The sequence below is a fragment of the Alligator mississippiensis genome, chromosome 5 (assembly GCF_030867095.1).
Source record: "Alligator mississippiensis isolate rAllMis1 chromosome 5, rAllMis1, whole genome shotgun sequence".
Lineage (NCBI taxonomy): Eukaryota > Metazoa > Chordata > Crocodylia > Alligatoridae > Alligator > Alligator mississippiensis.
Window position 1 is genome coordinate 74,993,760 of NC_081828.1, and position 11,353 is coordinate 75,005,112.

An 11,353-nucleotide genomic window follows, 5' to 3' on the forward strand; every position below is an offset into this window, starting at 1 on the left:
CCATGAGCCCTGGTTCAGTGCATTTCCTTGTGTTTATTGGACTCAGGCTGCTTTGCCACAGGTATGTATGGGGGAAAATATGCAGGTATAGAGGACATGGGGGCTAGGGGTACAGGGCTGTGGGGGGCACAGATGGTTGGAGTATGAACAGCCCCCCACACCTCTGTCTCAGATCAAGTGACTGTGTTTAGGAGAGGCACTTGGGGGAAAGGGCCATCCCTAACCCATGAGCATCAGGGTGTTACTGGGGCTCTCCTCAATTCCTGCAGCCTCAGTCACATCACAGACACTGTGTCCCAACCCCAGCCCCAGCAGAAGGACCTGGCCCTGAGCAGACACACAAGGCAAGCCCTCCCCCACCAGGGATCAGCTTCCAAAGTCAGGCAGCCCCTGAAACCATTGCAAAGCCCCAGGCATGGCCTTGTGGTCAGCAGCAGACCCCTAAGAGCAGAAAGCCCGAGAACCTGCCCCCCTGTTGACCCTATTAGCTCTAGCACCCCCATTCCTGCCCCCCAGGACTCCTGCCTGGGCCTGCTTTCAGGATGCTCAGGGGCTCCTCTCCTCCCCATGAGGAAGGAAGGAGGGGCAAGTCACCATAGTTACCAGCCCCCACCTGGGTATCCTGGAGGGTAGCAGGGCACATGGGGGACATAGCCAAGGGGACATACAGCCCACAGGGAGGAGCTGTCCAGGCTGTGCAGGTCCCAGATAGGGGTCCAGAGTGCCCCTCACCCCTCAGTGCCTGGGACAGGGAATTGGGCAGGGGAGGGCCATGGAGGGTCTCACCAGGGCTGGGGGCAATGGTGTCAAAGAGGTCACCAGGGTCAGGGCTCAGTGTATCCAGGGCAACAGCCCAGTTGGGCCCTGGCTCTGGGGCCCTGAAGGCTTCTGCCACACCCAGGAAGGAACCAGGAGGGGACATGGGACCAGGACGCCGGGGCTCCTCAGGGGTAGGAGGTGTGGGGGCTGCATGGGGCTGCTGAGACAGAATGGAGGAGGCAAGCTGACGTGTGGCCGCTTCAATGTCTGCGAATCTCCTGAGGAGAGGAGAGGAGGTTGTGAGCTTCCCCAAACAGCGCCCTGAAGGGCTGTGATCTTTCCCTAGTCATGCCAGGACTAGGTACCCTGGTGCTGAGAGCATCACTCAGCAGTGCCCTGAGGGGCTGTGAGCTTCCCCAACAGTACCCTGAGCAGACACCTGGTGCTGCAAGCTTCCCCAAGCAGTGCCCCAAGGGGCTGTAAGCTTCCCTCAGCAGTGCCCTGAGCAGACAACTGGTGCTGTGAGATTCCTCCAGCAGTGCCCTGAGGGGCTGTGAGCTTCCCTCAGCAGTGCCCTGAACAAACCCCCAGTGCTGCAAGCTCTGCCGGGTGCAGCCACCTGGTGCTGCACACTTCCCCCAGCGGTGCCCCGAGGGGCTGAGCTCCCCCCAGCAGTGCCCTGAGCAGCCACCTGGTGCTGCGCGCTTCCCCCGGCAGTGTCCTGAGGGGCTGCGAGCTTCCCCCAGCAGTGCCCCGATCCCGGGCTCCCACCTGCTGATCTGGTGATGCAGGAAGCGGCGGTGGTTCACCCTCCTCTTGCCGGGGCAGCTCCGCCGGGGTCTCTGCAGCGCCCGCAGGACGTGGGTGGAGGCGGCGGTGACGAAGGCAAACAGGTCCCGGCCGCGCTCGGCGGGCAGCGGGCCTGGGCGGCCGCCGCGCTGCATCCTGCCCTCCCGCCCGCGGCCGCGGCTCCCGGCGCCGCTCGGCCTGAGCCTGCTGCGCCCCCGCCCCGGGGCTGTCACCAGGGCAGCGCTGCGGTCCCCCACCCCCCCTCCCCAATTAGGACATTCCTGGCCCCGGGCAGCGCGAGCCGCACGCTGCGCCCCCCTTCTCCTCCGCCGCCGCTAATTGGGGATGAAGTGCGGGGCGCGCGGGGGGGCGCTGCAGGGGCCCGGACGGGGAGGGCGGCTTGGGACTGGGTTCCCGGGGCCGCATCACACGGACACGCTCGTGGGGCCGAGGCTCCGTTTATTTGCCGTCCAGGCCACCCCCGCTGTGTGCCGGGGGTCCGTGCTCGCCCCGTACGTGGCCCGCCTGCCACAGCGACCCGGGGGCGCCCCCTGCCGGCCAAGGGCTGAGGGGGCGGGCGGCCCCAGAGCTCCTGATCTTGCCCCCCACCCCCACCCCAGGGAGGTCCTCGTCTCCCTTGCGAAGTGTCACAGTCCCTAAAGGACCACCCTCCCTCCCCGTCCCACACCAGCCCCGTGGGCCCATTCGCTCGCAGTGCCCTGCCCCAGATCCGCTCCCCGGGCCCGTGTGCCCCAGCACGCAGCTGGTTGCGGGGCTCGTGTGAGCCGGGACGTGGACGGGAGCTGCCTCCACCCCCTCCCTCCCTTGCTGACAGTGCCCTGTACCCCAAACCCGCACTCTGCCATCTCCCTTGGGTGCCCACGGTGTCACCCATTGGGACTGCAGGTGATGTGCCCACCCACCGTACCCCCCACCCTGGTTCCATCTCCCCACCCTCAGTGGGTCTAGCATGAGGCTCTTTCCCATGACTCTGGGTGCGCTATGCCAAAACCAGCCAGGCCCTACAAGCCCTGGGCTTCCTCCTCCCCCACACTCCCTGATCAGGCACCCTCAAGCACAGTTGATCCCTCCCCCCCCGCCACAGGTGCCACAGCCCCACTTGGCAATCACAGCCTCCCAGCAGACTCCCTCCTGGCAGTTTCCCCCTCCATGTCCCCCTGGTCCATGTCCTCCTCATCCTCTTCATTGGGGTGGTGGGCACGGAAGGCTGAGTCATCCTGGCTGTCGAAGCAGGAGCTGCTGAGGAAGGCAGTGGGGGAGGCGGGCGGGGGTGAGCGGTGCCCACGCTGGTGTCGCAGCAGGCTGTAGGCACGGGCGAAGGCCTTGTGGCACAGAGCACAGCGGTGCGGGCGATCACCCTGGTGCACCTGGCGGTGGCGCGCCAAGTCGGCCAGGCGCTTGAACTCCCTCTGGCACAGGACACACTGGAAGGGGCGGGCCCCCGTGTGCGTCACCTGGTGCTGTGTGAGGTGGGATGGGCGCCGGAAGCGTTTTCCACACTGGGCACAGGGGTAGGGCAGCTCACCTGTGTGAATGAGCTTGTGTGTGCCCAGGTCATAGCGGCTCTTGAAGGCCTTTCCACACACCCCACATGTATGTGTCTTCCGGGGTCCTTCCAGCTCCCTGGCCACAGATTCCTCCTCTTCTGGGCCCCTCAGTGCCAGCTCCCCCATCTGCTGGGAGCCCTTGGGAGCACATGAGCACCGTTGCGGCAGCCCCCCAGCAGTGGCAGTAGGGGCAGCACGGTGGACACGGCTGTGCTGCTTGAGGTAGGAGGGCAGGCGGAAGGTCATATCACAGTCCGGGCAAGCAAAGGGCTTTTCACCTGTGTGCACCAGCGCGTGGCGTGACAGGGACCAGGGCCGAGCAAAGGATTTGTGGCAGACATCGCATTGGTGTGGCCTGGAGCCTGGTACCCCCAGCCCCAGGCCTGCCTGGCCCTGGGCTTTGAAGCACCGGTGGGCCTTGAGCTCGCCCTTGGTCTCGAAGGCCTCATGACAGGCCAGGCACAACAGGGTCCAGTCCTCCTGCAGCAGCACTTGCTTCTCCTCCTCCTCAGTGTCAACGCCTGCTGGTGGCACCTGCCCCTCACCCTGGTGCCTGACCTGTGTGCGGGGAGGGTGCTGGCGGGCGTGGGTGCGTTCATGTCTGGTGAGGTGGGCTGGGCGGCGGAAGGCCTTGGGGCATAGAGGGCACTGGAAGGGCGTATGCCCGCCATGGGTAAGCCTGTGCCGTGCCAGGTAGTAAGGGAACTTGAACCGCTTCCCGCAGACCTGGCACTGGTGCCCACACTCAGTGCCCGCTGGGGGGCCAGGTGCATCATGATGCCGGCGCCGGTGCTGTCGGAGGCCATGGGGCCGGGCAAAGCGGCGTGGGCAGAGGGTGCACTGATGCGGGGGCAGGGGCACAGATGGGGCTGGCGGCTCTGGCACCGGGGGGCCAGTGGGGGGTGGGGATGTGGGCGGCTCTGCCTCCATAGCCCTGTATGGGAGGGAAAACGGGAACGGCGGGGGTCAGGTCAGGAGTAACGGATGATGGGAAATGCCCCTCTCAGCCAGCTCCCTGCGCCAGCAGCACTGGGGTTAGGACCTGGGGGCATTGCCCCTCCTGAGCTCTGCACCCTGCCCTCCGCACAGCATGTGCCACCCTCCCTGCCCCAGAGCAGCCACCCTGGCCCCAAGCAGCCCAGCCCAGCTCCCCAGCAGCGCCAGGGAGGCTGGGTGGAGGTGACCCCCTATTTTCTTTGGGCTGTACCCTGCTCCCTGGGGGCAGCCCTGGGCAGAACTCAGGCCGCTGCTGCAGCATTAAGGAACCTCCCACCCCCTGCCCCTGCCATGCCGAGGGGGTGGGTCGAGCTGGGATCACCCCCAGCCACGGGCTCCTAGGGGCTTGTGTCCCCCCCCGCCCCCCTGCCCCGGGGCCTCCCCCGCGCTGCCCCCCTGCCTTACCTCTGCCGGGCGCGGCGCTCCTGGGGGTGGGTGTGTGCGCCCGCCTGTGTCTGTGTCGCAGGATATGGCGTCCCCAAGAAACGCGCTGCTGCTTTTGCACACGCGAGTGCAAACGGGCAGGCACCGGGAGACGGGGGGTGGGGTGTAGGGGCTGCGGCCAGGACGCCTGGGTTGTGTCCCAGCCCCGGGAGGGGGTTACAGGGGCTGGGGGCCAAGACGCCTGGCTTCCACCTGCAGTTCTGGGGCTGGCATTGCCTTGCCTCCCCGCCCCCCAGCACCGTACTTAGACACCTGGCAGCCCCGGGCGAACTTTTAGTATTGACCCCCCCTCTCCCCCCGCCACCGCATTGCCAGAGACAATGATAATAATAATCAGACAATGCGGGGGGTTACCATTTTCTGTCCCCCTTTGCCTGGGCCCCTGGTTTGCCCATGCCTGTGTCCGGCCCTGTGCCGGTGCTCAGAATCTGCACTCCCCGTTTTCCCCCTTTGTAAAGACAGGGCAGTCAGGGCTGTGCCTCGGTGCAGGTGAGATCCCAGCCCCTGCCTGGAGAGAGGCACTAGGCTGCCCAAGGATGCTGCTGCCCATCTGGTTGCCATGGGGTCCCCTGCGCTGCTCTGAGACCCATGTAGCACAGCCAGTCCCGAGCCCTGCAGAACCAAACCTGGCATTGCACCAAAACCAGCACTGGCCTGAGCTGCAGGGGCCACGGTCCAGGAAACCACTTCAACATTCCATCTGCTGCCCATGGCCCACATCTGCCTTCCTGTGAATTGGCACCAGAGCAGCTAACCTGGTCGTGCCATTCACCCTTTGGCAAACAGAAGTGCATCGACTCTTCTTCAGCTTGCTGGGAGCTTCCCCAGCTCCTGTGACAAAAATAAGCTATCCAACCAACCAATGAGAAGCTTGGCAAGAACCTCAGCCAATTCTTTTTACACTCTTGGGTATCTTGGTTCCCCTGGTCCTATCCAATTACCATAATATAGCAGTTGCTGTTTGATCTGCCACCCAGTTGCTGGGGAGACAAGAAATATTTCCTTGTCTCCTCTAGCTTCTTCCCTTGGGAAAAGGCATCCAAGAAACAGAGCAACAACTACTGGGAGTTGTTCCCACCAGATTGTGGAATTATTCAACTCTGCCCTGCAGATCACTTTGCCTGCCAGCCCTCCTGGCACTGGCTGTTCTTCCCCTGCTGGCCCAAGATCTATTGGGCTCCCAGGACCCTACCTCTCCACTAGGACTTGCACAGCAGAGCCCCAGTGCAGTCTGACTCTTCCTCAGTCAGCCAGACTTGCTGAGCAGGTGAGATGGAGGCTTGGCCACAAATGGTTCTGATTATTACCCCTTGGGAGTCCAGCTTATCTCATGTCATCTGAACAGAAGTGGCTTTGGTACGCAAGTGTAAGAGTGATGTAGCCATGATGGTCCATAACTTATGTGAGACATAAGGATTTCCTAGGGTGATATGGTTTACTGGACCAACTATGTAGTTGGGATAGTTTTCAAATGCAAGACATTGCATTCTTCATGGGACCTGATGAAGAATATTTTGCATTCAAAAACTTGTCTCACTTCATCCCAACTACATAGTTGATTCAATAAAAGATATCAACCCCAGAAATTTGTCAGAAAGGACACAAGTGTTCACACACCATTCCGTCATTCCTATACCTATGTGTGCGCCAACAAGAGATAGTATCCCACACACAACACACTCACTGTCCCTCTCTCCCCCTCAGCAGGGGACAGCACAGCTCCCTTCCACACACTCTCCTTCTCCCACCCAGGGAAACAACAGGAGGGGGTTGGTGGGGGAGAATATTTATTTCCTCACTTTCCCACTCCAAGCTCCTTAGAGGCTGGTTTGTTTATTTATTTATTTTTTTACAAACAGAAGAAGGAAAGAGGAAACACTACACTATGTTCTTTATCCCTTCCTGATTTCTGAATGCATGGGCATTCAGGTGGCATGGGCAGGGCCTGACTGCCCTGGCCTATTCAGACCCAACTCCAAATTACAGCCCCTCTAAACAGCATCTCCCCTGCCCTCAACATGCCCCAGCATCCCTGCCCACTGGGGAGAGCCCAAGCTGCAGTCTGAGGTTTAGGATAGTCTACAATAACACCCCAGCCTGCAGGCCAGGAACCACTGCAGCTACCCCAGGAATCTGTGACAAGCATGTTTACTGGAGCCCCAACAACAGGGGTGGGCAATTATTTTGGGCAGAGGGCCACTTACTGAGTTTTCGCAAGCCATCAAGGGCTGCGTGACAGGCAGCCCAGGGCAGATATATATTAATTTTCTACATTTTTTAGGGGCCCTGCAGGCCAGATAGAATGGCCTGGCAGACCGCATCTGGCCCATGGGCCGCATTTTGCCCACCCCTGCCCTACAGGAACAAAAAAGGTCAGCCCCACGCCCTCCAGCAATGCAGAGGATAGGGGATGGACCACCTCTTCCAGGATGTTGTAGGCCCAGAGGGGATAGCTGAAGAGAGTTGAGGGCAAGATCCACCCCCTCCTCATCCCCCCCCCCACACACACACTTTACTCGCCATTTGCTGGTACATGGCTTTGAAAGAGGGCTAGTGGCACATCCCAGGTCAGGAAGTGTACAGCCCTGCCCCCAGGGATAGTGAGGGGCTGGGGGCACAGTGTTGCTGCTTGGTGACTGGTGGCACCAGTGGGATCTTCTCCAGTGAGTCCTGAGGCCCCCTGCAAAAGCACCACGTGGGACTCCACGTTGGCATGGTGTGGCACCCTGGAACCTGAAGGGGGGTGTGCCCAGCAAGGCCCAACTCCTCATGACAGTTCAGCCACAGCCTCAGCATCCTTCCACGGGGGTGTCCTGGCATGTCCATACTGGACTAGTGCCAGTACTCTGCTCTCCTTTGAGGATGGATTCACAGCAGCCAAACCCCAGTGAAGTTAATGAGACAGTCCCTGCCCTGGGAGGGGGAGGGTCACACCCTGCTGAGGGGCCAGGTGTCATATTGGGGATATCACTACACCGAACGTGGGAGCCCCCACTGCGACCAGCTGGGCCCTCCCTAGGGATTTCTTGGGTCTGGCAGAGCAGGCTGGACAGGCCCACTGAAAGCCCTGGGTCTGCCACAGCCTGGCAGCCCAGTAGATTCCCCCGCTCCTACCAATCAGCCATGGACCAGGGGTCTATGCATGGAGGGAAGAACAGGCCCTGAACAGCTCTGCTGAAGGCAGCCTACACATGCTAAGGTGGCCCTGCAATAGCAGAACACCACCTTGCTGTCTGGAAAGGCCCTAGGGAGATGAGCTTGCATCTAGAGACCCTACATAAACAAAGCAGCCTGGCCCCAAGTGATCTAGGGATGCCTGGCATGCCCTGCATTCTCCAGGGATCTGACCATGACCCCAGCACCTTGCAGACACCCCAGAGGTACAGCCCCTTACCCAGGCCTGGACAAATGATCAGCCATAACAGGACAGCATGGACAGGGGCCCTACTATAAGACAGCTGCCACAGTAGGAATACCCTATGATAAACTCCTTCCCTGCACAGGTAGATGCTATGGTAACATGCCAGTGTAGGAAGGGAGACACTAAAGGGATACAGTGCAGGGAAATGCTACAGTCACACACCCACCTGTGCAGGCAGGCCCTGTCGTAACACACCTGCCTATACTGCCCAATGCTGAGAAGAGACCCTATAACCGCCCAGCACGTGCCACCAACCCCTCCCCTCTTCACACAGCAGATGCCTCCCCACAGGGAGAGTGCAATATGGCAGCCAACAGTTAGGCAGGGGGCTGCACTGGGGGTTAATCAATGCCACGGTGGAGCTTGAGGTGGCGTGAGAGGTTGCTGAAGGTGATGAAGCCCTTGTGGCAGACGCTGCACTGAAAGGGGCGCTCACCGCTGTGCAGCAGGCGGTGGCGCTTCAGGTAGCACTCATGCCGGAAGAACTTCCCGCACTCTGCGCACTGGTACGGCTTCTCGCCCGTGTGCACCAGGACATGCCGGTCCAGGTCCCTTGGGCTGCGGAAGAACTTCTCACACTCTGTGCACTTGTACAGCTTCTTCCCTGGCCGCGGTGGGAAGGCACGCAGCTCCAGCCGTGGCAGCAAGTGGCGCTCCAGCTCCCCCCCACCGCCCACACCACTGGCTGGCGCCTGGACGGGGCTGCCCGGGGTAGAGGGCCGCAGTACAGCATGGCTCAGTTGGTGTGCCTCCAGTGGGGGCACAGCACCAAAGTTCATGCCACAGATGCCGCAGGTGAAGGAGGCCTCACCTGTGTGGGCAGCCAGGTGGGTGGCCAGGGCACCAGCATTGGCAAAGAAGGTGCCACACTCACATTGGTATAGGCTGTCCAAGGGGCGGGTCTCCTGGGGCTTGCAAGCCAGGCAAGCACTCTGTCCCAGTGGCTCAGCCTGGCCAGCGCAGGCCTGGCAGGGCAGCAGCAGGGGACGGTCCTTGGCGTGGGTGAGCTTGTGGCGCTCCAGCAGGGATGGGGCATTGAAGTCTCGCTCACATTCGGGACACTTGAAGGGCTTGATGTCAGTGTGAGCCAGCCAGTGCTTGCACAGCTCAGCAGCCAGGCAGAAGTGGCGCCCGCAGGCCCCACACCCATAGGGTGCCGTTCGCCCCCGCCCATCCCCACACAGGCGCTCCAAGCAGTGGGTGGGTGCAGGTGGAACAGGAGTGGCCCCTCCAGATGGGGTGCGGTGCTGCCGCTTGAGATGGCGGCCCAGGCTGCTGCGGGAGGAGAAGCGCAGCTCGCACACATGGCAGCAGTAGGGCTTCTCGCCCGTGTGCACCACCTGATGGTGCAGGAGTCCCGTTGAGTCACGGAAGCCCTTGGGGCAGAGGGTGCAGCGATAGGGGCGCTCACCCGTGTGGCTGCGGATATGGTTTACCAGGTTGAAAGAGTGTTTGAAGCTCTTGCTGCAGTGTGGGCACTGGAAGGGCTTCAGCTCTGTGTGCCGGGCAAAGTGGCGCCGTAAGTCTGAGCGGTACCGGAAGCTTTTGTCGCATTCAGAGCAGTGGAAGGGCACACGGGCACCTGTCCCATTGTCCGTCAGTGGGGCTGGTGGGCAGGCATCCTCTGGGGCTGAACAGAGAGCTGTGGGGGCCTCCCCTGGCCCCTCTGCCACATCCTTACCATAGCACTCCATGCCCGCTAGGTCCCACAGGGGCTCTGGGAAGAAGAAAACGAAGCAGTCAGTGGGGCTGGAGGTGCCCTGTCAGCTTCCCCACTTGCACCAAGGGGACCCTTGAGGGAAAGGGAGCTGTTGGTACACTACTGGCAAAGGAGGCATCCACTCACGCAACTCAGTAACAACCACAAGAGACAGGGAAACCAGGATACACAGAAATCCAGCAAGTGTACCACACTGGCATGGAGAGTCTTGGGTACAGCTGGGGAGAGACCCCAGGGTTCCGGGCTCCCAAACCCCATCTCCTGCTGCTATAACCCACCAGATCCCATCTCTATCCCAGAACTAGAAAAAGCCCAGGCATCTTGGCTTCCTGCCCTCACTGTAATGCCCATGAGCACCCAGAGAAGTTCCCAGGTGGGTAAAGAAGGATGGAGTGCTTTTTGTAGCATGGCTGACCTGAAGGTGTATTAACAGCTGAAGCTGTGTGTAAGGAAGGCATCGGCAGAAAAACTTAGGTGAAGTGAGAGCAGGAGGCTGGGAGCCAAGTACCTGGGTCCCTAACTCAGCTAGGGACTAGGGAGGCAGGACCCCTGGGGGCTGGGGCAGTCCTGGGAGAGGAGAGGGGTTGGGGGTGGGCATTTTCCAATGCGATGGCAGCAGTAGGTCCTAGGGATGGGGCCTTCTTGCCATCTTCGGGGTCCAAGTGAACTCAAGTCAAAGCCAGGAACATCCCTGGAGCCCGTTAAGCCAGTTCACAGGACTCCTGCCTGGCAGCCCTCCTCCTCTGGCTCACCAGGCCTCAGTGTCTTGCGGACCTGGGAGGGAACCCAGGAGTCCTGGCTCCTGGCCTCCCTGCTCCTACCCCCAGCCCCCTCCCCTGCCTGAGCTGGGAGGGAACCCAGGTGTCCGGGCTGCCCCCTTCTGCCGGCGCCCGCTCCCTCCTCAGCCCTGTTCCCCTCCCCTGCTGCTCTGCCCGGGCCCCGAGGGGGCACTGCCGGCCCTTCCCCGGGCTGCCCCCTCCCCCCGTACTCACAGTTCCCTCTGGGCGCCGACATTTTGGCGGGGGGGCGTCACTTCCGCCGCGCGGCGGGAGCTGACGGCAGGGCGGGGGTCCCGGTCCAGCCTCGTGGGGTGGGGGCGTAGCACGAGCCCCCGGATTGGACGCCGCCGGGCCCTGGAGGGCGCCCTCCTCACCCGGCCGCGCTTCCTGCCCAGGCCCGGCCTCCCCAGGAAACCGCCCGAACCCATCTTTACTATGGGCAAAACAGAGTGGGCAGCAAGGAGCCACCTTGGCGGTGGGCGGGCAAGGGAAATGTAGCACAGGGTCGCCATCTTGACTAAGGGCAAGGAGTGGGCACTGTCACAGAAGCACCATCTTAGCTGAGGGTACGTAGGGCACGCTATTGGACGAGCACCATCTTGGCTATGGGCAAGGAGGAGCCATTTTGACTAGGGGCAAGGTAGCAAGCACGCATGTGCTTAGGTGTAGGTATGGACTCGTGTGTGTTTGTGTGCGGACGTATGTCTAGATGGGGCTTGAAGGAAGTCTCTGGCAGGCTGAGGACACAGCCAGTGGGTGACTTCTTGCCTGTGGGCCAGGCTGTGTGTACTTGGGGGCTGGGTTGGGGCTGGGATTCACCAATAAGGGAACTCAGTGCAACCCCATCTCTGTAGTGGGGAGAGATCTGTAGCTCACC

General features: G+C 61.6%; 3 protein-coding genes across 4 annotated transcripts; all 3 read right to left on the reverse strand.

Annotated features, from left to right (window-relative positions):
- Positions 1-13: 13 nt before the first annotated feature.
- Positions 14-1,734, reverse strand: C5H19orf85 (chromosome 5 C19orf85 homolog). Its single transcript, XM_059728478.1, has 2 exons — positions 1,531-1,734; positions 14-1,037 (listed from the first exon to the last, which is right to left on the reverse strand). Exons 1-2 carry the CDS (start codon positions 1,701-1,703, stop codon positions 491-493), a joined length of 720 nt encoding a protein of 239 aa, XP_059584461.1. The 5' UTR covers positions 1,704-1,734; the 3' UTR covers positions 14-490.
- Positions 1,735-1,990: 256 nt separating this feature from the next.
- Positions 1,991-4,793, reverse strand: ZNF579 (zinc finger protein 579). Its single transcript, XM_006266541.4, has 2 exons — positions 4,518-4,793; positions 1,991-4,050 (listed from the first exon to the last, which is right to left on the reverse strand). The coding sequence occupies exon 2, from the start codon at positions 4,044-4,046 to the stop codon at positions 2,676-2,678; it is 1,371 nt and encodes a 456-aa protein (XP_006266603.1). The 5' UTR covers positions 4,047-4,050; positions 4,518-4,793; the 3' UTR covers positions 1,991-2,675.
- Positions 4,794-6,326: 1,533 nt separating this feature from the next.
- Positions 6,327-10,956, reverse strand: FIZ1 (FLT3 interacting zinc finger 1). Of its 2 annotated transcripts, none has more exons than XM_006266517.4 (2): positions 10,690-10,956; positions 6,327-9,694 (listed from the first exon to the last, which is right to left on the reverse strand). In XM_006266517.4, the coding sequence occupies exon 2, from the start codon at positions 9,669-9,671 to the stop codon at positions 8,319-8,321; it is 1,353 nt and encodes a 450-aa protein (XP_006266579.1). In that variant the 5' UTR covers positions 9,672-9,694; positions 10,690-10,956; the 3' UTR covers positions 6,327-8,318. The 2 variants fall into 2 exon arrangements, with proteins under 2 accessions (XP_006266579.1, XP_059584462.1); XM_059728479.1 differs by lacking the exon at positions 10,690-10,956 and adding an exon at positions 10,113-10,523.
- Positions 10,957-11,353: the final 397 nt, after the last annotated feature.

Excerpts from the sequence above, each read along its gene's own strand:
- FIZ1 (XM_059728479.1), bottom strand. The coding sequence starts at position 10,155 with ATGCCTTCCTTACACACAGCTTCAGCTGTTAATACACCTTCAG. Across the intron at positions 9,695-10,112 it reads AGCTGTTAATACACCTTCAG|AGCCCCTGTGGGACCTAGCG; the intron begins GTCAGCCATGCT and ends TCTTCTTCCCAG.
- C5H19orf85 (XM_059728478.1), bottom strand. The coding sequence starts at position 1,703 with ATGCAGCGCGGCGGCCGCCCAGGCCCGCTGCCCGCCGAGCGCGGCCGG. Across the intron at positions 1,038-1,530 it reads CTGCATCACCAGATCAGCAG|GAGATTCGCAGACATTGAAG; the intron begins GTGGGAGCCCGG and ends TCCTCTCCTCAG.
- ZNF579 (XM_006266541.4), bottom strand. The coding sequence starts at position 4,046 with ATGGAGGCAGAGCCGCCCACATCCCCACCCCCCACTGGCCCCCCGGTG.